This window comes from Acinonyx jubatus, chromosome B3 (genome assembly GCF_027475565.1).
Source record: "Acinonyx jubatus isolate Ajub_Pintada_27869175 chromosome B3, VMU_Ajub_asm_v1.0, whole genome shotgun sequence".
In the NCBI taxonomy this organism is placed as follows: domain Eukaryota; kingdom Metazoa; phylum Chordata; class Mammalia; order Carnivora; family Felidae; genus Acinonyx; species Acinonyx jubatus.
In genome coordinates, this window is record NC_069386.1 from 133527852 (window position 1) to 133553013 (window position 25162).

At 55.6% G+C, this 25162-nt stretch overlaps 1 protein-coding gene across 4 annotated transcripts in view; it reads right to left on the reverse strand.

The window, feature by feature from the left end:
- The window catches only part of ITPK1 (inositol-tetrakisphosphate 1-kinase), a 178769-nt gene extending 154181 nt beyond the window's left edge, over positions 1-24588 (reverse strand). For 2 of the 4 annotated variants that reach the window (XM_053224863.1, XM_053224861.1), the window contains exons 1-2: positions 24459-24472; positions 23810-24040 (exon numbers count right to left, since the gene is read on the reverse strand). In XM_053224863.1, the coding sequence (XP_053080838.1) occupies positions 23810-23904 (95 nt within the window). In that variant the 5' untranslated portion in view covers positions 23905-24040; positions 24459-24472. Of the gene's footprint in view, positions 1-23809; positions 24041-24458 lie in introns of all 4 variants that reach the window. The other 2 variants (XM_053224865.1, XM_053224864.1) reach the window with 2 other exon arrangements.
- Positions 24589-25162: the final 574 nt, after the last annotated feature.

A 25162-nucleotide genomic window follows, 5' to 3' on the forward strand; every position in this document is an offset into this window, starting at 1 on the left:
GCCGAGACCTGCAGTTGGTTCAAAAAACCAGAACTTTCAACTAAATAAATATGTATGTGTGTACGTACATACGCATTTATGTAAATGTGGATGTATGCATGCACGTGTGGTTTGCATGTACTAGAATACCCTGGAAGGATAAAAAAAAAACCAAGAAGCGATTCTGAGGGGGCAGCTAGGGGTGAAGGGGGCACAGCTAGAACAAGACCCTTTTCACTGTAAGTCCTTTCTTACCTTTTGATTTGAATCATGGGACTGTATTGTCTATTTCAATGCACACGCATTCTCTCAAAAATAACACTTCCTGTGCATGTGCACAGTCTCCCTCAACTCCCCAACCTCCACATTTTGAAAGCCTCTTGAGCACAATAACCCAAGGTCAACCACCCCAAAACACCTTACTGAGAACGAACTAGAGCCTCGAGTCAGATGTGCAAAGAGGCACAGAGAGTTTCCACGCGTCCCCCCAACATGCCCACCCCACCTACACGCACAAAGCTGGGCCTCTGGCAGCCCCAATCAGGGTACGGCTGATGGCAGAGCCTGTGGGGTGACCCAGCCCAAGCTGGCCACGCTACAGTCCTGGCTGATGCCAACCAGGCCAGCCAAATTTCCATCCCGTTACAACCAGCCTCAGCGGAAGGCAGCGTGCACTCACTGGCCTGAGCCCCACTGGGCCTCAGCACCAGCGGACTCCAGAGGGGCAAGGAGCCAGGAATCCAGAAGGCGGGCTGGAAGGGCGTGCTCACCCTGCCTCAGCTACACTCCCGGGCGCCAGGCACTAAAGTCACCCAGTCCTCTTGCCGGGGGCACCTGCCTCCCCAGATCCGCCCCCCATCATGCTAACCACGTCCCCCAAAGAAACATACTTCACCAAGGCCTGGCGGACACCCAGCCAGCCTTTCTGGAAGGTGCTTCCTTTGGTCCTCAGGTTGACCCTCCCCCCTCCTCCCCCAGCCTTCGCCCCTGCGCACTCTGCACCCTCTGCCCCACCCTCCTGGAATGACCACTCATAAAAGCAGGACTTTGTTCTTTCCTATGACCCACTACCCATGCACTTATGGACTCAAGGCCCATTTCCTGGCCCAGTAAGGAGATAAACGCCTAACTCTGCAGGGGGTAGACACATCCCAGGTTTAAAGAGAAGCTTCACAGGGGACGGGCCTCCAGGTTCCAGAGCCCCAAGGGCAGAACTGGGTACAGTGGGCAGCCTCGCAGAGCCCAACCCTTTTAGGCCTCCTCAGTGACCCCTGTGGTCCTCACACTCCCCTGGGGGGGGGGGAGGGGGTTGCGATGGGAACCTGAGTACACTGAACATCCCAAATCCTACGCGGTCTCCTCCCGCCGGCCCCCTAACCTGCGCAGCCCACTTCCCCACCGGGCACCGGTCGGCCTCACCCCTCCTTCCCTCTCCCAGGCCCGCACCCAAGGGGCAGCAGGTTTTCTAAACCAGTGCTCCTTAGAGATGAGTGTACAACAGGCACATGACCTCCTGGGGGCTCTGCTAAAATTCGGATCCTGATCAGCGGGTCTGGGTGCGAGGAGATGCTGCAGTTCTCACGAGCCCACGCTGGACCACACCCCGAGTGGCGAGGTCCTAGTGAGTGTTCACATCTGGCCAGCAGTCCGGCCCCTCCCCGCTGCCTGGTCAACCACAGCAGCCTCCCACCCTGCAGCCCAGAGCCCCAGTCTCGTCATCTCCGGTCTGTCCTCCGAGGAGCTGGCAGAGCCCACAGGGGCCTCGGCCCGCCCTGCCGACTGGCCTGCTAGGGCTCCCACAGCCTCCGAGACAAAGGCCAGGCGCACAATGATGGCTTACGGGACCCTGTGCCACCTGGCCTTGCCCGGGCCTCACCCCTCATGCCGAGGCTCCCGGAGGCTCCTACCGGCGCCTGCGGCCTCAGCTCCACCTACCCCAGGAGGGAGGGGCCAGGGGGTCCCCCCAGTGGAAGATATTCAACTTCTGGCCTCCTCATCCGTTCAATGCCAGGACGACCATGCCTGACGATGTGGGGGTCCCCTCCTGCCTGCTCCCAGCCAGGAACATTCCTGTGGTGGGGAGAGACTGCCAGGGCAGGGGGCTTGGGGCAGACACAGGAAGGTAGCTGCTCTGCGGACCGCTTCAGAACGAGAAGGAAAGGAAACAAGAAGCAGGGCCGCCCCTCTGTCAGTCTGCTCTGGAAACTCATCTGTGCCCACAGCTCGGAGGAGGCCGAGAGGGGACCTCCCCCCACCCCCGCACGCCACCCCTGCGGCTGCATCAACGAGAGGCTGTCAGCCAGACTCACCCTCCAGGAGCCGGTTTAAGAGCCACCATTTTATCATCAAGTGCTTGCCTCGTGCTCAGTGCTCTGCATGGACCTCCCGTCCCCCGAAAGCAGCCGAGGGAGGTGGGCCCTGTCATCATCCCCCGCTGAAGCTTACAGACCTGCAGTGACCTCCCGGTAGGGCAGCCAGGATCCAAGCCAGGGGGCCACCTCTGGGCTCCAGGCTCCTAACTACTCGGTGTGGGTGTAGTCCACGCCTGCCACTCACAAAGTGGATAAGACCTGCCACGGTCCTAGGCACACTCCTCCCCCTACGCTCTATTTTGCTGCTTTCCAGACGTTCTCAGCCCAGGCTTCCAGTGGCCCCCTCAGCCCGCATCTGTCCCCCAACCCGACATGCCCAGAGTCCCTGCTTGGGGCCCCCTGACCTCACAGCATCACACCTTCACCTGTGCTGGCTCACCACTGGGAGTACTTTGCACCCACACTTGTCGGCCCAGCGAGCTCCTCCTGACCCTCAAAGACCCAGCTGAGGGTCACCGCCTGCACGAAGCCTTCCTCAACCTTCCCAGACAGAGAAAGTGCCCCCCCCCCCCACCTCCGCCGTTCCTTGAGCAAGTCTTCAAGGCGCCCTCCCACCTGAGCTCCCAGGGCGTAGGAATGTCTGCATCCCCAGCACCTAGCGCCGCGTCTTAACACAGACCCACAGCACTGAGTGACACCCCCATCGCAGTGATAATACCATCCACCTACCATTTACCGAGGAGCTCCAGCAGGGTGTTTCTAAAAGTTATAAATAAATAATGTGGCAGGCAGTGAACTGCAGGGCCTTACGCTTGTTATTTCAACTGACACACCAACTGTTAAGGTTCAGTGCATGCTTATCCTACAGACGTAGAAACAGAGGCACAAAGCAGCTCAAGAACTGGCCCAAAACCACAGTGACAGCAGCAAGGGCCCTCCTTCCGAGGCCGGCCTGGGCACCCTGGCTGGCAGCTGGAGGGAAGACAGCCCAGGCTGCCCCGTGTGGACAGAGGAGTCCGCCCAGCCCAGAACTGCCTGCTCCAGGGCACAGTCACCCATCTGAGGGCTGAGCACAGCCCCAGGGATGGTGGGAGCACTGCTCTTGCAGGTGACATTTAACACCCTAATATGCACAGCCTGTGCACCTGAGCATGGACTCTGGAAAACCGCCTCATTGTTAGTGAACACTGCCCAAAGCTTTTTTATTTTTTTTTTAATTATGTATTTACTTTTCAGACAGAGGGAGAGACAAAGACAGCGAGAGAGAGCAGGGGAGGGGCAATGAGAGAGAGGGGGACAGAGGATCCGAAGCAGGCACCAGACTCTGACTCTGAGCCCAGTGCGAGGCTTGAACTCATGAACCATGAGATCAGGACCTGAGCTGAAATCAGACGCTCAAACTGACTGAGCCACCCACATGGCCCTCTGCCCAAAGCTTTTTAAAAGGTCATCAAGGTCCACAGACTGTTTTGTGTAGTAATTGGATGCGAGCCTTTGCACAGCCCCCCCCCCCCCCCGCCCTTAAGTAAAACTTACACCACACACCATGGCCCGGAAAGCCCTGAACAATCTGGCCCCCACCTGCCTCTCTACTGTTCCCTCCCTCACATCTCCAGCCATGCCCTCCTCCCTGCTGCTCCACAAATACACCAAAGCCCTTGCTCAAAAGCACCGCAGGACCTTTGCATTTGCTGTTGTCCCTACCTGAGAGGCTCTGGCCCCAGCCTTTCAGATAACTCCTTTCTAACCAGTCAGGCCACAGCCCCAGGTCTCTCTCCTTTAAAAAGGCCTTCTGTGTCCACCCTGAGGACAGTCACCCATCCTCTTCGCATCCCTGCTGAAATGACCCCCTTTAACTTGCTGGCTGACATACCTGTCACCACCTCTCCTCCAATTTGTCCCCACAGACTGAAGTTGCGAAAGGACTTGTCCACCTCGCTGCCACCGGTCTCTCACATACGTCCACGGTGGCTCACGAGGCCTGGCACGGAGGGATGCCAACAGATGTCTGCGAACAGACACTCGAACGGGGGGGGGATGCAGGAGGTGTCCCATTGGAAGCACACAGAAGCAGACCAACAACGAGACACCAGGCCTGGAAGCAGTGCAGAAGTATGACGGCACCCGCCAGTGCAGGAGGCAGTGGTGGCCGGATTCCCGCTAGTTTCCCCACCGAACACCCCAGGGGCTCGCCCAGTTGGAACAGTATAGCACTCGGGTGCTCCTGTGTTCTTTCTCTTCTTTCAGCTAAATAAAATGAGGTTCAGCAAGAGGGGCTGCCACACAGGTAACCCCAGGCTACAAACCAGGACCAAAACCCAGCACCGCACACAGGGCAACCATGCCTGCCAAGGTCCCCCCTCATCAGTCACCAATGCGAGCGTCCTCTCCGTAAGCTGACACCAAGTTCCCAGAGGACCAGGCCACAGAGCACCTGGCTGGAGCTGGGCACAGAGTGTGTTTCCAGAAATGTCTCCTGAACAATATACAAGCATCCATCCCTCATGAGTCTGCTCAAGAACGAGCACCCTGGGGTCTCCCAAGGTGGTACGTCTTTTCCACCCCCTCCGTGCCCAGCACAGCATCCTCTGAGCACCTGCCAGGTACCAAAGAAGGAGGGGTCTGTGAAGTGCCCGGCTGGCACACACGGCCAGATCCCACACCCTTGTGTACAGAAATGACCTCAATTCTTGACCCCGTTCAGGGTCTGTGCCCTTTGCAATGACTTTATGCTCTGCTCAAGAGGTGCTGTTCACTGTGCAAGCTAAGCACTGTGGCATCGTATTAGTGTCACCGTCCAAATGTCACAGATTACAAAACCGAGGTTCACAGAACTAAGTGCTTTGACAAAGGTCGCAAAGCTAGTAAACTGCAGAACAGGCAGGTAGCGGACCAAGTTGTATTTGCCCACATCTCCCCAAATGTCTTCTTTGAGACGCTAATACGTCAAATGCAAAACACTAAGTTAAACAAAGATAAAATGTGTTTTCAATCTCACGGGATACATTGCTCCCCAAACTTATGTGACCACAGAAATTCTTTAGCGAGTTATCTTGCAAGAAATCCTGTTGTGAAGAATGCTTGTATATTGTCTTTCCCAAAAATCTAAATCACAAGTGTCAAACAAGAAAAGTTTCTCTCGGATCCCTAGAACCTTTACTTCAGAGAATCTGTGGCGTTATTTATATTTTGGTATCACTACAAGTGTTTTTCGAGGAATTAGGTTTTTTTTTTAAGTTTATTTTTTGAGAGAGAACACAAGCAGGGGAGAGGCAGAGAAAGAGGGAGACAGAGAATCCGAAGCAGGCTCTAGGCTCCGAGCTGTGAGCACAGAGCCCGATGCGGGTCTTGATCTCACGAACTGCGAGATCATGATCTAAGCCGAAGTCGGACGCTTGACTGACAGAGCCACCCAGGAGCCCCTCTAGAAGTAGGTTCCATAGCTTTCATCTGAATCTCAAAGGTATCAATAACTCCCAAGAAAGGCTAAGAAGTTCTGTTCTACAGAAACAGGTGATTTATGTGAAAGACTCTATTTCCTCCAATAAATTCCATTTATTGCTTTAAAAAAAAAACAAAAAAAGAGGTGAAATTCATTTTGACTCCTTGAATCTAGGCTGGCCCTGTGCCTTGTTTTGGCCAACAGACGTGGTCGAGCCATCAGGCCTCCAGAAGCCTCGGACATGCCCACTGTGTCTCGAATCCTTGCCTCCTGGATAAGAACACACTGAGGCCACATGCGGGAGGATGAACACACGTGGCCAGTCATTCCCAGTGCCCAGGGCAACCCTGACCTATAGCTGATGGCAGATCCACCAGGGAGTCTGGTCTGAACTGTCACCCCACTGAATGGTGAGTCAAACCAATGGTTACTGCTTCAAGCCGCAACACTCAGATGGTTTGTTACTCTACGTTAACTAATCAAACTCTTCCTTACACAAAATGGATCGGAAAGGGAAGGAAGACATTTACATTCACACAGAGATGTCCGAGGCAGCATTATCTACACCAGCAAGAAAAGCAGAAATAATCTAAATATTCAGTAATAAGATTACAGCTTACTGTATCAGAGTACAGATGTCCAATAAAAAGAACTACTCCACAGTGATTAAAGGATTATGCTCTGGGGTTCCTACGTGGCTCATTCGGTCGGGTCATGATCCCAAGGTCATGGACCAAGCCCTTATCAGGCTCCCCGCTGGGCTCCGCACTAAGCGCACTAAGCGTGGAGCCTGCTTGAGATTTTCTCTCTCTTTCCTTCTGCCCATCCCCCCACCCTCTCTAAATAAAAAAAAATTTTAAAGGATCATGTTCTGTCGTACTTTATTTTCAGGTGTGGTAACAGCACTACGTTTATGTTTTAAAGGCCATGCTGAAATATTTACGTATGAAATTCTATGTCTGCAATTTGCTTCAAAATCACATGGGGCAGATAAAAAACAAGATTAGCCATAAGTCAATAATGGTTAACACATACTATTGAGGTGGTGGGGGAGCTGTGTTCATTTTTTATTCTTTCTTTTGTATATGTTGGAAATTTTCATATTAAAGGTTCATAAAAACTACATTTTAGGACGATCATTCTGAAAACTGTGTAGAAACACAGAATTTGTTTACACCACAATGCTATGTACAGAAAGCAAAAACAAAATGCTACGGTACGTGCAGAAAACAAAAGTCAAAATGCTGTGCACATAATGATTTCAACCCTGTGACTCTTACACACAAAACAGAAAGAGGGAAAGATGTGGAGGGGGTGGCGAGAGGGATGATTTGTCTCTTCAAATTCTGCTCTCATAATGTTAAACTGTCTTCACAGAGGACAAAAAAAAAAATTCAGGAAAAAGGATGAGACATTCTTTCACTTCCTTCAGCTGGGGCTCAGCATGAAGGAGGCACTAGCTGGTGGGGGGGGGGGGGGCCTCCCAGCAGTGTGTGGGGCTGGGAAGCCACAGGCGGGCTGTGGAGGGGACCCTCAGGCCCCCTCAAGGGCCAGTGTCTCCCACCCTGGCTGGCCAGAAGGCAGGGAAGAGTGTGGGGTGGTGGGGGGCTATCAACCAAGATCTGTCCTTCCCAAGTTTAAGGGATCACACCAGCAGCCCCTTCCTTTGGCCAGTTTTAAGATCAGAAATGACACTCAGCTCTCTAAAATTTATCTTCAGACAGAAAAAAAGGGGGGGGGGATAAATGACAATCAGATCCCCCGCTATGTGCTAGAACCCACCTCCAGCAATTCAGCCATCATCTCTCTGATCGCCCAATCTGCCCTGCACTTGAGTGTTGATGTCCCCATTTTACAGAGGAGGAAAGGGAGCCCCCTCACCTGCCCAAAGTCAGCCATGCCCTGGGCACTGGGGCTGGGGTCAGAAGTCACCGGCCAGCACACCTGTTCAGCCTCCTTCCCCAGGCAGCACCTGCACTGGGGCCACATGCAGGATGGGGAGGAGGTAGAGGGACCAAACCAGGCTGAGGCCCCTCCCACACTTAGACAGATAGCAGCTGGTGCTGTATAACCCCCACCAGGAGAGATGCTATGGACTAAATATTTGAGTCCTCTCAAAATTCATACGAAAGCCCTAACCTCTAATGTGATGGTATCTGGAGGTGGGGCCTTCGGGAGGAGATTCGGGTTAGATGAGCTCAGAAGGGCAGAGCCCCATAATGGGGTTAGTACCCTTATATGAAAGGCACTATAAGTGCCGCCCCCCTCCGTGTGAGGTCACAGGAAAAAGGCAGCTGTCTAGAAACTAGGAAGAAAGCTCTCCCCAAGAACTGGACTTTCAACCTCCGGAACCATGAGGAATACACGCCTGTTGTTCAAGCTACCCAGTCTGTGGTATTTGTCATAATAGCCCGAGCTTATTTTAAGGAAGAAGGTAAAGTGTAAGCCCTGGGGGCAAGCCTAGAACCCCACACAGAGGCTGACAAGGGGCCCTGTGTAGTGTAGATACAGTGTAGGTCCAGAGTCGTCTCTATGCTGTATTAAATGAATAAAAAGTTAAAGGTGGGAGAGCACAGGTAATGGGCCACCACTGGTGTGGAAACGAAAGTGGAGGGCTGTGTGTGTGTGTGCATACACGCTGGCTTGTGAGACAGACTCAGCACACGTCCAAGAGGAGGCAAGAATGTGGAATGAGGGTTGCCTCCAGGGATGAGGGTCAAATGTGAGGAAGAATACTTTTTTATTCTGTGCCCTTGGCAGAATTTCACTTTGAAATGTTGTTGTTGTTGTTGTTTTCTAAATATTTACCATTTGGTCCTTCACAGAAATTTGCCATTCCCCGCTCAAGGCTCTGTTCTTTTTTCTTTTATTTATTTATTTTGAGAAAGAAAGAGACAGCCCGAGCGCGAGTACATGGGAGAGGGGCAGAGACAGGGAGACAGAGAATCCCAAGCAGGCTCTCAGCGCAAGAGCCCAAAACAGGGCTCAACCTTATGAACCGTGAGATCATGACCTGAGCCAAATCAGGAGTCGGATGCTTAACCGACTAAGCCACCCAGGCAGCCCTGAAATGTTACTTTTTAAGAAAAGGTATTTTGTTTTGTTTTTTTAGGGGCACTGGATGGCTCAGTTGGTTGAGTGTCCAACTCTTGATTTCAGCTCAGGTCTTGATCCCAGGGTCACGGGATCAAGCCCTGCATCAGGCTCTGCATTGAGCATGAAACCTGCTTAAGATTCTCTCTCTCTCTCCCTCTGCCTCTCTCTTCCTTCCTCTCTTTCTCTCAAATTAAAAAAAAAAAGCAGAAGAAGAAGAAGAAGAAGAAAGGGTTTTTTTGTTTTTGTTTTTTTAAGTATTCACAAGTCAGATATGAATCTACTCAAGAGAAACTCTGGAATTTCATGCAGACAAGTCCGCGAACTCCCTGAACTTGGTTTCAAGGGCTCTATTTTTATCAGTCAATAAACTGAAATGACCCCTCCTCGCAGCCTCACGTAACAGACACGAAGTACTTCCCTCAGTTCTTCCTGTCCGGCGTGACCGCTCAGGTCCAAACAGCAGTCTCACCAGCTACACCGAAAGCAGCGGGTCACAAATTCATTTCCCAGGACTCTGAGAGAGGGTCCTCAAATAAGAACTCCTATGAGGGCCCCACGACTAAACAGCAGGACTTCAGCTCCCTGACCCGGGCTCCTGCCACCTTGTACAGCACCAAGGAGGTCCTCTGGGGCTCACAAAGATCAGGCCAGCTTTGCCTGCTGTCTGTAGTGGGCACAGCAAAAGGGAGAGCCCAGGATCGCCCTCACTTCCACTCCTGTCCCACAAGTACCACCTCTATCTATCTGCCTCAGAAGGCCATGCCACTAAGAAGGGCCACTGGCCTGTGAGAATTCTGGAACACCCGGGTGGAGGAACCTGCCACGCAGGACAAGGGCTCTGGGCTGGGCAGCCACTGGCTCCTCAATGGTCCTCACTTCCTCACCAGTTCCAGAAAGGAACCACAAAGGGACCTTAAGCCCTAACCGGGCCCCACCACACTGAGCCTTCTCCCAGCCTCAGCCTAGCCCCTTCACCCAGGGCCTGCAGGACTGGGCCCCTGAGAAGTGTGCAAGCCTGGGTGTGGACACTCACCGTTCACTTCCTCCCCCTTCCAGGTGTAACCACTCCCAGTGTGTCCTCCCCGCAGCTCCCACCGGGCCTGTTCAGGGTGGAAGGGACAGGACAGGACAGGCCAGCTACGTGCCCTGCACCCACACTCCCCACCTCAGGGTGCACTGAGCCCCCCTCCAGTTCCACAGCCCCAATCGGACAGTTTGTAGCTGCGATATTCTCCAGGCTCCTGGTCTGGGAAAGAAAGACACTTTCTAAACGTTCCTTGTGCACGGGACAAGGCCATCAGTAATAGTTTACATAACACGGGACTGGTTTACCCCAAAACACTGTCCAACAACAAGGTTCCACACAGCACAGTGGGGCAGGGAGGACATCATCAGCCTTCACGCTGGACTCCTGGCAGCCTTGGCCTTTCCCCAAGGTCCCATCAAACTCCATCCCTACAGGCAGAATTACATAAGCTCTTTCTCCAGGAGGCCCAGCGCCAGACCCCTGGGCCCAGGGCCCTCGGAATCTACCTGTGTCCAGCTGGCTGTGGGTTTATCTGAGGACGAAGATGGAGCCAGGGGCCCGGCCTTTGGCTCTGACTTGTGGGGTTTCTCTTCACTCCCCTCTCCGGAGCACCACCCTAGCCCAGGAGACCACGTGTGTGGCCCCTCAGGCTGGCAGAAAGCAGCCCCCACCCTCACCCCAGCCGGCCGGAGAACCCAGAACCAGGAAGCGCCCCTGCCACCCCGACTGCCCAACAGCCATCACAATCTACTCAGCAAGCAGTCCCCAACTTCCTGTGTGGGGTCCGCCCTGCCCACACCCAGACCATGTGGCCGGGAAAGAGGCACTCCCTGGCCCCAGCAGCTGGCTCAGGGACAGGCATGTGGCTCAGGCTGATCCATCGGGGCCACTCAGAATGAATCCTGGGTCCCTTGGGACCTGCACCCAGGCTGGAGGGCGGCCCTGGGGCCAACCTACCCAGGCCTGAATCCCAGCTCTGCCACCTGCTAGCTGTGTGATCTTGGCAAGTTATCCAACCTCTCTGTACCTCCATTTCTCCTATTAGAAGACAGGGGTACAAGCCCACACCCTCACAGGCTTTAGGGCAGATCACATGAGAGTACACGAGGGACTCGGCACACTGCCTGGTTCAGGATAAAGGTCAGAGTGAGGACTCACCTGGAACCGTCCAGCCTGGGAACAAAGCCAACATGAGAGGCCAGGTCCTGAGACATCGTTTGAGCACCTGATTCCACCTATGCCTGAAGCCAGAACTCTCCATGGAGAGAACACTTACAGAGAGCCCCACCATTACTGAACCTAGTTGGCACTGAGGTTTACGCAGGAACCCATCATCTCTGTGACTTGTAGGAATCAATCATACAGTTGACTTTCTGCTCAGGTCATTAACTTCATTCTGACATCGTCGACACTGATTGAGAGAGGAAGAGGACTAGATGACACAGCTGCCACGGTGTCCTCAGCAATGGGGACAGATTTGCGGGCACATGGCCAGGTCCACAGGTTTCGCTCTTAGGGGAGCCCCCGTCCGCTGACGGTGCAGAAACACCCACAGAACTGCCCGCGTCCCACACGGCTGCCCACTCCCCTACCCTTCCCAGGGAAGTTTCTGGAATCCAAAGAGCTGGCCCTTCAGCACTCCCAGCAAGGCTGGAGGAAAGATGGGAAAGACTGCAGGGGTGAGTGGTGGTGGAGGGACCCCAACCTTCTGGGCCCCGGGACCGAAACAATTCATCCTGACCAGGGGTGGGGTCTGCCAACGACAGCCCGGAACAGAACAGACCCTGCTTCACCCTCACACTCGGTTCCCTGGAGGCCAAAGTGGGGGCACGTGTGGGCTCCGGAGCAGAGGCCCAGCCTGGCCCGCCACACAGCCATGGGCACCAAGCTGCAAGTCCTGCGCCCCGAGCTGTAAATCCTCATCTGCAAAGACCTCTTGTAGCTCAAAGGTTCTGGAAAGTTACTCCTCCAAGATCGCAAACCTCTGCACTTCAGCAGAGGACGTTTTCTCTGCTGTCACCTGTAGACACGGAGGGTCTGATGACAGGTGAGGGAAGTGAGGGACAGCCCCCCTTTTCCTTCAAGGATGGTCTCTGGCCCCTTCAAGAAAGGAGGAGGTCTGCACACGGAGCACCTCCTGTGCACGGGCACAAGGCCGACTTGTAACAAGGAAGAAATCAAGGCCCAGCGAGGGGCTGCAACGCACCCAGGGCCACCCATCCAGTAAGAGGCCAAACCAGGGTTCAAACCCCACCACCAAGCAGATCACAACTGTCCCCAGGACATCACTCGGAATCCATGGCCGGCCTCCCCAGCTGAGCAGAGATCAACAGGGTCAGCACCTAAATTTCCTGACTCTGGGCAAGGAGGACATCCAAATGGAACCGAGAGGGACATGGGAAATAGCTAATAACCTACGGGCGCTGAGGATGAGGCGCTGGAAAAGAGCACAAACAAAAGGAAAGCCATCCTGTCATCCTCTGCATCCACCTACCACAAACAACGCACCTCCATCGCGGTCAAGGGGACAGCTTCGGATTCATGCAGACCGCTGTTCAAGTCCTACCCCCAGGAGACAGCAGCCATGAAAGCCGGGAAGGTCGCTTACCCTCCTGAAGCCTCAGTTTCAAAATATGGACTGAAAGGCTCAGAGCACAGTGACAGGCCCAGAGCGCTGTTTCTTTGGGGCTGAACTGTTCTTATTTTGCTGAAAATAATGCCACAGGGACATTCTGCTGTCTCTGGCAGAGGCTGGCTGTGCTTCTGGAGGAGGACCCCACAGCGCCCCTCCACACCAGAGGCAGGCACATTGGCGACCCCAGGGGACGGAGGAAGCACCCTCCTCACTGCAGGGACACTTCCCAATTTACAGACAAAGGCCTCCATGAGGCCCAAAGGCTCAAGCCTGGACCTTCCTCCCCAGAGCAGTGAGGAACCAGGGACCCAAAGCGCCCTGAGCAAAGTCCACCGCTTGGCTGCGCCCAAGTCAAGGTGAGGGCCAAGAGGTCTGGAGGCTGATTCCTCAGGAAGCAGAACTCCTTCCCAACAGGACCCCAAAGCCCTGCCCATACCTGCTCACAGAGAGGCAGGAACAGGCCTCTGAGGGAATGGTCAGAGTTCCTTTTCAAGAATCCTGCAATGAATTTTAAGATAAAGATTTAAGGGGCGCCTGGGTGGCTCAGTCGGTTAAGCGTCCGACTTCACCTCAGGTCATGATCTCACAGTCCATGAGTCTGAGCTCCGCGTCGGGCTCTGTGCTGACAGCTCAGAGCCCGAAGTCTGCTTCAGATTCTGTGTCCCCCTCTCCCTCTGCCCCTCCCCTGCTCATACTCTGTCTCTCTCTGTCTCAAAAATAAATAAAAACATTAAAAAAAAATTTTTTTTTTAATTTTAAGAATAAAATATTGGGGCACCTGGGTGGCTCAGTCAGTTGGGCCTCCGACTTCGGCTCAGGTCACGATCTCAAGGTTCATGAGAGTTTGAGCCCTGTATCAGGCTCTATACCAGCACAGAGCTTGCTTCACATCCTCTGTCCCCCTCTCTCTCTGCCCCTCCACCCCACCCTCTCAAAAATAAATAAACACTGGGGCACCTGGGTGGCTCAGTCAGTTAAGCGTCCGACTTCAGCTCAGGTCATGATCTCACGGTCGGTGAGTTCGAGCCCTGTCTGAGGACAGCTCAGAGCCTGGAGCCTGCTTCAGATTCTGTGTCTCCCTCTCTCTCTCTGCCCCTCCCCTGCTCACTCTCTGTCTCTCAGTCTCTGAAAAATGAATAAACCTTAAACAACCAAACAAACATAGAAAAAGAATCCAATATTAAAGAAAATAAACTTTAGTGTCAGCAAGGCCAGGTTCAATTCCAAGCTGCCCCTCCCACCAGCTCTACAACTCTGGGGCTACATCTCCTTGCTGGGCCTTCATTTCCCCATCTGTAAGATGGGTGGGTGCAAAGAGGAAATTCCAGAGAGAAACCAAGAGAGGGGCGCCTGGCTTACTCCTTGCTCAGTCAGTAGAGCAGATGACTCCTGATCTTGGGGTTGTGAGTTCAAGCCCACACTGGGCACAGAGATTACTTTTAATTAATTAATTAATCAATTAATAAAATAAAAAATTTGTTAAATTAAAAGTAAAGAGCCTAGAGAGAAACCAACAATCCCACAGCACTGAATGTTACTCATAAAGATGTCCAGGATCCTACAAGGGCAGGAGCCACCCCTTCCAGGATGGGCACCTGGGGTCTCACAAACACCGCCCCACACACACCAACATGTCCCTTCTCTCCTCTCCGAGGGTCCCCCAGGCCCCTGGGAGAACAGAACTCCATACAACCCGCACCTCCCTGTAGCACCCGCCGCTCGTCAGGGTCCAGTGCAGCAAACATTCCCTAGAAGGGCTGGGGCTGCCCCTGGGGGCAGAGGGTGCTCACTGCTGTATGGGTCCCTAGAACCCAAGACTGGCCAGCATGTAGTAAGCACTCAATAATTGAACCTTCGCTAGGACAAGCACCCCAGGGTGGGGGCCCAGATGTTTCCTCACCTCCACACCCCAGCCCTCCAATGTTGGATGGAAATATGGTGAGAGGCAGAAATGAAAGCAAAACTCTCAGCACCCACCTACCACCCCCAGGCCCTCCCAGGAAGCAGTGAGCTGGGAGGCCAGAGGCATGTCCTGGTCACTGACACTGGAGGACCCCCACACCAGGAAAGGATCAGGAGGGAGGCAGGGAGGCCACCTGTCTGCCCTGGGCCGAGGGCTCCCACCAGAGATATGTCAGAGGCCCCAGGCCCCAGCTTGGACAGGTAGGAAGGTTGGGGAGGTGGCCTCCTGGGGCACAGGGGGAATGCTATCAGTTATTAAGCATCTGCCATGCTTGTTAGCCCTAGAGGTGGCTGAATTATGCCCACTTTACAGGCAGAGGAGCAGAGGCTCAGGGGAGGCAGAGTGGCTTGTCTAGTCATCTACAAACAGATGGGCAAGACTTGTGTTCCGAGTTCACTGCCGTCCCCACCACCCGCCACCCCTCTGGGCCCCATAACTGTACACAGAGAGTGCTCAGAAAAGAACGCCTTGCTTTTCTTCTGAAGTGGTTATCAAGCCAATGGTACTCAGATGTTACGTTCAAGGTGGAGGCGAAGGCCACCGAACCGGGTAGAAATGGCGTGGTTTCAGGGGTCAGCTAGCCCCTGGGGCAAATCCCAGCCCTGCCACTGTCATCTGGCACGTGGACACACGCCAGCCACCTGGGAGGGCAGACTTCCGACCTGCAACAGTGCCCGACCCGTGGTGGGTTCTCGCGGGGCTCTGATGTGAGCCACCGATTTGGGGATGGGGCGGAATATCACCACAGTCCTGCTGAAGCCTGGAGGGCCGCGTGGGCGAGCCCCAAGTGCCGGGCTCCAAGTCATGGCTCGGGCTCCAAGACCCAAGCACACAGACCTCTGATGGGAAGCCAATGGGGGTGCAGAGCAAACCGCGAAGGGAAATACCACGGGCTGCGCCACTGCCTCTGCTCCGGGCCCTGGGCCACTGACCGGTGTGACGTCTGGCCAGGCCAGTCCCTCGGGATCCACCTTTAAATAATTCCAGCACGGACTGGCAGCCAGAGGTCAGAAATGTTTAAAAGAGGAGAGAAGACTGTCCAAAGGGCAGCAACCAGCAAGCAGAGCTGGGCGTGTGTGCTCCGAGGAACACAGGTGCCCCGTGGGGACCCCCAAGATGGACCAGCCGGGGAACCTTTACATCCAGATGCCCTCCTGGAGAGGACCTGTCCCCGAGAGACCACTTTTCACCTGTTTAACTCCACACAAATGTGGCTAACAGTTTGGGGGTGAGGCCTAGTAACGTACTCTGGGTTTCCCCGAAGAATCACCAGGGCACTGATGTTAAGAGAAAGCCGCCAGGCCCCTTCTCCAGAGAGGGAAGACTGAAGGATGTGTATGTTTCAGCAGGGCCTCCAGGTGCCACTTCTGCGGGGCAGGTTCGCCAACACTGGCCTGGAGGAAGGTAAACTAAAGACAGCAAGCTTCGGTGACCTCCATCCGCCACCCCTAGACTCCGCCTTGAGGCCAAACCTGAGCTTTGGGAAAGGGGAAAGGTCAGCTGGCCTAGGGACTACCAATAAGGGCCAGGGGATCCCCAAGGCTCCCGGCTCACTGCTCCTTCCTGAACCCAGAGGCTGGACTGGGCCTGACCCTAGGGGAGCATGTGGCCTCCTATCCCGGCCCCCAGATCAGCTACAGCTACAGCTACAGCCTCAGGTGGAAAGAAGGTCCCTGGGCCACCCACCTGGCCCCCCATCACACCGTCCGGGAACAAGGACACCAAGGACACTCTACTTACTGCCTCCTTTGGCCACCTGTCTGAAGTGGAAACCAGCCCGCCCTTCCCAAGACAGCTGCCCACAGTCCACACAGAAGCCAGGGCTACAACAGAGGCGGGCCGGGGCGTGTGGCCTCTAGGCAGCAGACAGAGCCCACACTGTAGCTCTTCAGCTCCTAGAAGAACGGGGCTCTCGGCCTCTTTGGTCAAACGTCACCTCCTCAGAGAGGCCTCCTGTGACCACACAGCGCTCCGGTGGCCTCGGCCGCCCCTGGCCACGGCTCTCTCCTGTTTGCGGGCTTCCCGGCACGAGCTACACGGCGCAGCACTGAAGTGGTCTGTGTGCTGCCCTCACCTTCATCTCCTTACCGGGTATGCAGGTGCCTGAGGGCGGGGACCGGCACCCAGCACACCGCTGGCTGGGTGCGTGCTCGAGACTTGCTCTGTGGATAAAAGAACGAAGGAACGGAGCTCAGGGGCTCCTCCCTGGCCTGGGCTCCCCCTTCTCCTCTCACCCCAGGGTTTCCATCTGGGCCCAGAGCACTCCAGAGCCACAAGTGGCTCCTGGCTGAGCCACACAGACGTGCAAAAGGCTTCCGAAACCCACCAGTCAGTTCCCTCATCCACAAAGAGATACCCTCTGGTGCTCCTACCACGGGCGCTACCGGAGGCCCTGGGTCTCTGCCCGAACACAACTGCCGGTCGGTCTCCACCTTTATGGAAGCACCTTCAAAGACAACACGCAAATCCGGAGAGAAAGAACAAACCCACTAGGGGCTGAAGATTCCAAGAGAAAGGGAAATTAAAGGTACCTCTCAGAAGCTGCCTTTCGGAGGGACCGCAGCCTGACTGCGTGTCCTGACTCTCCCTGCAGGGGCTGGAGGGCCGGCCTGGAGCACGGAGAGCGGTCGACAGGGTCAGCCTGGGACTTCCTCATGGGAGTGATTTTCCAATCTCCACAGGCAGTGCCAGAGCCACCCCCAGGAGCTGTCACAATCCTCAGCCTGGCACATGACGGGCCTACACAAACCAGCCCGTGAGGCCCAGCTGGGGACGTGCGGGCCACAGGGCGACTGCTTTCTGAGGGAGGCCTGCAGCAGGCAAGACAAAGCACCAGGCGGAATTCGAACGGCCCAACGGGAAGGGCCTGGCTGCTCCCCAGGCACCCCGGTCCGTAACTCCGGAGGAAGTACTGTTTAAGAGGCATTGGCGGACAGTGGGGAGGGCACGGTGGTCTTGGAGCAGGTAAGCCCCCCCAACACACACATCTCACCGTGTGACCTGGAACAAGCCGCCCCACCCCGCCAGGCCTGGGTCTCCCCCTTGGGAACCCAACCAACACTCTCCCCACGCAAGGCCACACAAGCCCAGGCCAGCTTCCCCAGGGCCGGTGGAGGGTGAAAGGCTGAGGTCGGCCCGATTCATGCAGGAAGAGCGAAGGAGTGGGTGCACAGCTCCCCAATGATGCCTGGCTTTCTAAACTGAATCTTACTTTTTAAAAAAGGAGGTACCAGAACATTCCCTTAAAAAGCTAGCTTACCAGCTGAATTCACAATACGAGTGGGAACAGAAACCCTATTTACTTCCAACTGTTAGGGAACTGCACTCATGAGGCACTTCACTAAGCATTTACTGAATGCCCCGAGCCTGTGAAACCATGCGGGAGACATAACCAGTGGAGGCAGGATGGCCTGGTGGTTAGGAATGGAGGTCCCAGGCCGCCGTGCCTGCTGGCGCCTGCCTCATGCAGTCGCCACCCCCCCCCCACCCTGCCTAGACAGCATGAATCAATCTCACTGTCAAAAGAGACATGCAAATCAAAAGTACCACCTCACCCCTGCACATGGCCAAGATCAAAAACATTTGCCAGGGGCTGCTCCGGGGAGGGTGTGGTTAACAGGCTCTCCCATTTGCTAACGCTTGTGGGCAGTGCTATCTCTCTGTGAGCAGCTTTACGACTCCCCTGGAAAAGTGAGCCACCTGTGCCCTCGGACCCAGCATTCACTCATCTGGCAGGGAGTGCCCAGGCGATGGGGCAGGGCGCTCGCTGCCCCACTGTCTACACCGGCAGAGGCCAACCAGGGGGGGCGAAATCTAGTCCATCATGTTAGGAGCTGGACCACTCGGCCAGTAAATAAAGGAGGGTAACGATATGGATCTACCTCCCAAAGGAGCAGAAATGTGCTATTTCTCTAAGACACGGTGTTCCGTGAAATGAAACGCGGGCATATGCAGAGACGAGAACACGCGTGTGCCCGTCTGCACAGAACATCTACAGAGAGAGGCTGCCGACAGCAGCTGTCCCTGAGTGACAGGAACCCGGGAACAAGGGAGTCACTGACTTTTTGTTGTCCTCTGAGTACTCTTGATACTTTTTTTGACGTATGCACGTATTAAGTGTTCACAAAGATAAAGAAAACGATAAGAGTTACCATTAATAGTAACACGATTGTTCATCAAGACTCAGCATCTTCTGGAAGTCCAGCACAATTTTCCAATGCAGGGCCGGAACCCACCTGCCGTGAGATCATGACCTGGGCCCAAGTCAGATGCTTAACCGACTGAACCACCCAGGCGCCCTGAATCTCCAAACTTTAATAAAAAATGGAAGTGCCATCTTGCATTAGTGTATGATTTTCTCAGGTTCCTCATCCGTAAATGAGGGGAGGACGGCACCCCTGCCTCCCGGTGGGGGGGAGCCTGTGTTAAAGGAGAACACCCCACCGGATGGGCACCGCCTTGGCGGCCTCTGATGGCCCCACAAAGCCCACACCCAGCAGGGTGATCGGGCAGCACCCATCATGGGCTTCAGAGTCCCTCGCAAGTGGCCCAGGCCAAGAATGCTAGACCCACACGTGCCAAAGATCTTGGAACAGAGAGGCATCCCTGGGTGGAAGCCCACTCCCCTACTCCCCAGGGACAGCTCTAAAAACAAGCAGCAGGCACCATCTACAGTTTGCAGGCACTTCACATGCCCGGAGTCCTGACTCCTTTCACGTACACAACCACCCTGCGCTATGCAGTGCTAACACCCTCACTTTGCAGGTGGGGAAACTGAGGCACAGAGGGCCCAGGGTCACACGGATGGTCTGTTGTGGAGCAGGCTGGGGACCAACACTGTCCAGATGGACGTCTTCTGCCACCGGTAAGTCCAGTTCTCTCCCTTGGAGGCAGGAAGGAAGCGTTTCTTTGCATGGCTGAGTTATGGACGGTCTCGGGGCACTGGTGCAAAGGAACCTGGTCAGTACCTCCTCCCACCCCCACACCCCCAAAATGGTGCACATCCAGACATTGAGACAAAGAGAGCAACACCTACCCACAGACCAGCATCACTTAATCCTGGAAAAGATGCTCCTTCTTCCCCCTAAGAATCTCCTGAAAGAACTCCAGCCCAGAATTCTCAGCCATCCCAGCAGAAAGGGACCTTTGAGATGCCCCCTTTTCAAGGAAGGAATGTAGGACGAGGAGGGGAGGGGAAGGCCTGATGGCACCCTCACGCCCTCCCTGGCACGCTTCCCTAGCCCAGGCTGCTGTTAACACCACACTCCCAGCTCCACGAGGACAGGGGCTCTGCCCTGCTGCTCCCCAACCTGCTGCCCCACCCCCAGAAGGTGCTCAGTCAACCTGAGCCTCAGTGGACCCCAGGCCCCATTCCCTCTGAGGGAACTGAATAAAGGTTCCCTGGTGGGATGGTCTGCGATGATAACGTGGCCTGAGATTGCTCCATAAACACGTTTCCTGTGGGCCCAGTGGGCCGTGCTGGCCTCTAAGGTTCTCAAGGAAGAGAACCTCACAGACATTCTTCTACTTTTGGAGCCTCCAGGAAGCCCCGGCCTAACCTGGGCACAGAAGAGACTTAACACGGAAGCCATGTCCCCCGGTGAAGGGGCCTCAGGACCGGGCACAGAAAAGCTGAACGGGCTGTGGGAGCCTCTTCCTTCTACTCCCCAGGCCTCGGTGTCCCCATGCTGTCGTCCCGGGCTGCTGGGAGCATGAAGTGACATGAGGTACCAGGAAGGACTGCATTAAAAAGGCAGCTGACAGAACAGTAAAGACAGACAGCGGGCCGCCCACATCTTACACCAAAATGCTTTGTGACATCCTGTGACTTTTCACTACCTCCCCCAGTACAGGTTCAAGCACAGGACAGAAAAGGGTAGGAGGGTGAGGAAATGGAGGAGAGACACAGAAAACAAAGGGAACAGAGAGGTGGGGGCCAGCCAGCATTTCCAAACGAGACATCGGAGAAGTTCAAAAATCAAAAATCAAAAACCCCCCAACATTTCCAACTACCAGCTTCATTTCTTGGCTTCCCCTTGGGAGTCCCTTCTGGGCATCTTGAAAAGGGTACAAGGAAAAGATTTAAAAAAAAAAAATTTTTTTAAGGGGCACCTTGGTGGCTCAGTCGGTTAAGCGTCCAACTTCAGCTCAGGTCATGATCTCACGGTTCATGGGTTTGAGCCCCGTATCGGGCTCTGTGCTGACAGCTCAGAGCCTGGAGCCTGCTTCGGATTCTGTGTCTCCCTCTCTCTCTGCCCCTCCCCACCCTCAAAAATGAATAAACATTAAAAAAGAAGAAAACGAAAGAAAAAGGCACAGGAGAGGATGTGAAGAAACTGTGAGGCTGTTCCACTATGAGCAGAAGGGCAAGGAGGATGGCAGAGAAAAAAAGAGAACACAAACCAGAGCCTCATCCATGTCCCCGTCCCTGAGGGGAGACGAAACCGAGGACAGTGACAGGAACAAACAGTACCACTAAAAACAAGCGGAGTCAAAGGCCCATCTGTTGACTAGTCAGAGGGCTGTCCTATCGAGGTGCCCCAAGGGCGTGAAGGGTGGGCCTTTATGCCCACCTGCCGTATCCAGGCCCAGGTACCAGCCCCCTACGGCCACCATCCACACGCGATGCCCCCCTGGCGGAACAAGGCAAGGAAGTGTCTCCGGGATAACAGGGCAGCAGCTGGACCCTTGTGAAGGGAAGACGGGGTCCGCCTTACTGTTGGGAGGTGCCCAAGTAGAAAGGGCTTTCTGTGGGGGTCTCCAGGTCATCAAGTTGGGCACATTCTAGAAGTTAAACGAAAAAGAACAAAAGTACGGAACCTACCCCTTCTCATGCCTGCTTCCCCATCTGTAAAACAAATGGGCTGGAGGAGATGATCCCCAACATCCCTTCCTGCTCGAAGGTTTTTACAAGGCCTGACATCCAACTAAACAACTCATCTGGTCCATTCGGGTCATGCTCTCCGGTGCTGACACTGCCCTAAACATTCGGAGCAGAGCTTCAGATCATTTTCAAACATTCCTGGACTTTCTCATCAGAGAAAGTCACAGGCAATTCATCATCCATCAAAGCAGGAGCATTGCACCTCCAGACTGTGAATGTCAAAAACATAACATGTCCATCCACATCACCTCTCGGGTCACTGAAATCGAAGCAGCTTTCCCTACCAAGAGCACAGCAACCTCCAAGGGCTCTGGCCACCGGGTCAAGAATGGGAGCTTTCTGCATCAAGTATAGAAACGTGGCCACAAGGGGGCGCTGCCCTGAAAGTAATAAAGAAGAGGAAAAAAAGAAAAACTCTTTCTTGCTGTTTTCTTTTCCTTCTTTAGCTTAAAAGACACTATATCTAGAGCTTCCCTAATGAAAACACAAGTGGGCTTCCTGAGGTTCTAGAATGACCCAGACGCTCTCTGTCTTCTCTTTGAAGCCAATATTCTGGCCAGAAGTAGGCATCCAGACTTTGAAGGCAACAACCTTTTCAGAGAAATTAACCCTCCATGCTGGACTTCCCCCAGAATGGTTAACATCTCAGGGCTTGCCCTCCAGCCCTGCTTAAAGGCAGGGGGTGTCTGTGGGAAGGGAAGGCAATCTGCAAGTCCAGCAGCAGGACCCAGCCCCGAGTCTGGGCTGGAACTGTTTTTGCGAGAGCCTCCTAATTAACGAGCAAAACATACCAGCCAGATGACAAGCCTCATGCTTTAGCTGCAGACACAGGATGACACAAATACAGACAGACCTTGGGGAAAAAAGGGTGCAAGGTATTAACTGGGATCTACCAAGTCTGAGATGACTCTGGAGTCTAAGAGCAGAAAGGGGCTTGCAAAACATGTCAAAGGGGCTTCACATTTCTCCTGTGTCTAGGGCACTTTTTCCCTGTATGTATCTGTGGCGCAAAGTTCAAGTGTCCTTTTTTAACGTTCCAAAAGTCCTCGGACCCATTTTCAAAGTTCTGGCTGCAAGCTCCTCCTGATTTCCTGATTTCCTTGTGAATTCCCGGGCTGCTTGGCATGCCCTACCGACCATGAAAAGCTTGCTTTCTCCTTAAGAGACCAGCCTGAGAAATGGCAGCCAACTCCATCCCTAGGCCAAAAAATGCTGAGCCAGGAGCTGTTTTACACAAGGTGCGCCCCTCTGGCTGCAGGGACAAGAGTGGCTGCAGGGCTTGCCAAGGCAAAGGAGCAACAAGCCTTGGGACAGGCATCAGGGGCACAGAAGTGCACAAGCCAGGCCAGCATGTGAAGGCCAGCTCAGACTCACCACTTGTTCCGAGCACCAGGAGATAAGGAAGCCCAATTGTTCAATTCTGCAACATGTTTGGGGACCCAACAGGGACAAAAATGTAAGTGGAACACATTTCCCAGAATCAAATCTACCAAGTGGAGACACTGCATAACAAAAGGATTCCATCAAGACTTTGCAAAAGGCTTGGGGAACCAGATTCTCTTAGGCTTTCGATAAGAACAGGATTTCACTAACAGCTTCCCAGAGGCAAAGCCACAGTTGTAGAACAGGGTGAGGTATACCTGACCCAAGAGTGGATGCTTCCATAATAGACTAGGAACGTAATCTTATTAAAACACCATGAATCTCCACCACTGAGCACCAGCTTGGGGGTGGGGGGGCGGGGGGGGGGGGGCGAAGCTTGTCGGAGGGAGGAAGGCCATTCTACACCACATGCATTTACCCCACCTCCTCTGCACCAGACACTCCCTAGCTGTGGGACCCGGGGCAGGGTACCCTACCTCTCTGCAGATAGCTCCCCCTTCTCAGACACATGGCCCAGAATCACCACCCCGGTCAATTCTCAAAGCTGGTGCGACGCTCTAATGAGACAGCAAATCATCACATACATGCCAAATATTGCTACTCGCTGCACAGAGGCTTAACCCAGTGACATGCAATGGCAGCTTCAAGGGCTGCACACGAGGGGCACACAGTAGGTGGTCTGCAAACATATAAACAGTGCTGCCCTTCTCCACGAAGGGAAGGGAAGGAAGGAGGAAAAACACTCCAGTCCAAAAGTAACCTCCAGCCACAGGCAGACAGCGTGGATCCCCCGATTTCCCAGGTCCCTCTGCCACCTTTAGCAGCGTTCCGAACGCGCTCTAGGCAGCTGGGGGCTTCCCCACCGAGGGTCACGGTGCACCTGGAAGCCCCGGTCCGTGCCACAACACCCATCCTGGCCGCCGCTCCCCTCGAGCACCGCCGGCGGCCACCACAACCACCTGGTCGCTGGGACTCGATGTCCCCGAGCACCGCTCCTTCCCGAACGCTCCGGCCTCCCAAAACAGCGGCTGAGGCTGAACCGGGCTCGGGCCGGGGGTCCCCGGGCGGCGGGGCCCCGTCCCTCCTTACCTGCACAGCTCGGCGAAGGCCTGGAAATTCAGCTTCTTGATTTTCTTCTCGCTCAGCCAGTAGCCAACTCTCTTCCCTTTCAGAAAGGTCTGCATCTTCCTCCTCGGGCGGGGAGCTCGGGTCCGGAGGAAATCGCCCACAGGCCGAGTGTGGCGGCCCGGCGCGCGCCGCGAGCGTGCGGGCACCTCCTCCGGCGGCGGGGACGCGGAACGGGACTCGGGGCGCGCAGTCCTGCCGGGAGGGGCGGGCCGGGGCGGGCGCCCGGGCGGAGGGAGCGGCGCTCAGCGCGGCGTGCCACTGGCTGCCGCTGCCGCCGCCGCCCACGCCCCCGCCGCCTGCGGGGCTAGCCGGCGCGCCAGATCGCCAGCGCCGGGCCGGGCCGGGGGCCGGGAGCCCGGGGGCCGCGCCGCACGCGCCCCCCCCACGCCCCCCACGGCGGCCCTGGCGGCGCAGGCCCGGCCCCCGCGCCCCTCGAGGCCCCTCCTCCCCCCCTCCCGCCCGCGCCGGCGGCCCGGGACTCCGAGCCCGGGGCGGTGCGATCGGCCGCTGCGAGCCGGGCGCGTGCCCTTCCCGGCGCGCTCGGACCCCGCGGGGCGCACGCGGCCGCCCGCGTCCCCCGCGCCGCCCCGCCCCGGCCCACCGTCCTCACCCGCCGCCGCCGCCGCCGCCGCCTCCCGGTCCTCGTCTTCGCCCCCGCGCGCAGCCCGCGCCCCCGCCGAACCCGGCCGCCGCCGCCGCCGCCGCCGCGCTGACCCGGCCGGGCGGCCCGCTGGACCCCGCCGCGGCGGAGGAAGCGCCGCAGCGACGGCCGCTAGGGGGCAGCACCGCTCGCCGCCTCTTAAAGGCGCCGCGCCCTCCCGGCTGGCCGTTTGGGGTTGTTTGCGTCGGGGCTCAGGCTTAGGAGCTTCGGGACGGAGGGCGCGGGACTGGGTTTGGGGCGGCCATTGCCAAGTGGTTTTTGCTTTTTAAAGGGGCGAGAGGAGTCGTGCTGTGGGCATTTGCGGCCTGTCCGTTGCGAGTTTCTTAAATCAAAAGCATCTCTGTACCCCCAGCAGTATTCAGCGCCCCCCCCCCCACACGCTGGGTAATTCACTGGAACAGCAGCGGGTGGGGGGGGGGGGGGGGATACGGACATTTAATGAGATCATCTCTCTTCTCTTGAGGAGACAGACCCAGGCCCAGGACGGGGCCCTCTGGGGTGGTGACCTGAGCACCCAGGGCCTTCTCACACGTAGGGTGTTGACTGCCTCTCTGGTCCCTTCCCACTGAGTGGGGACAAGGCAGGAACTAGAAACATCTAAAATGGGGGTGGAACACTCCCAGGAGCCCCTTTCCCTTTGGAGCGCGAGCCAG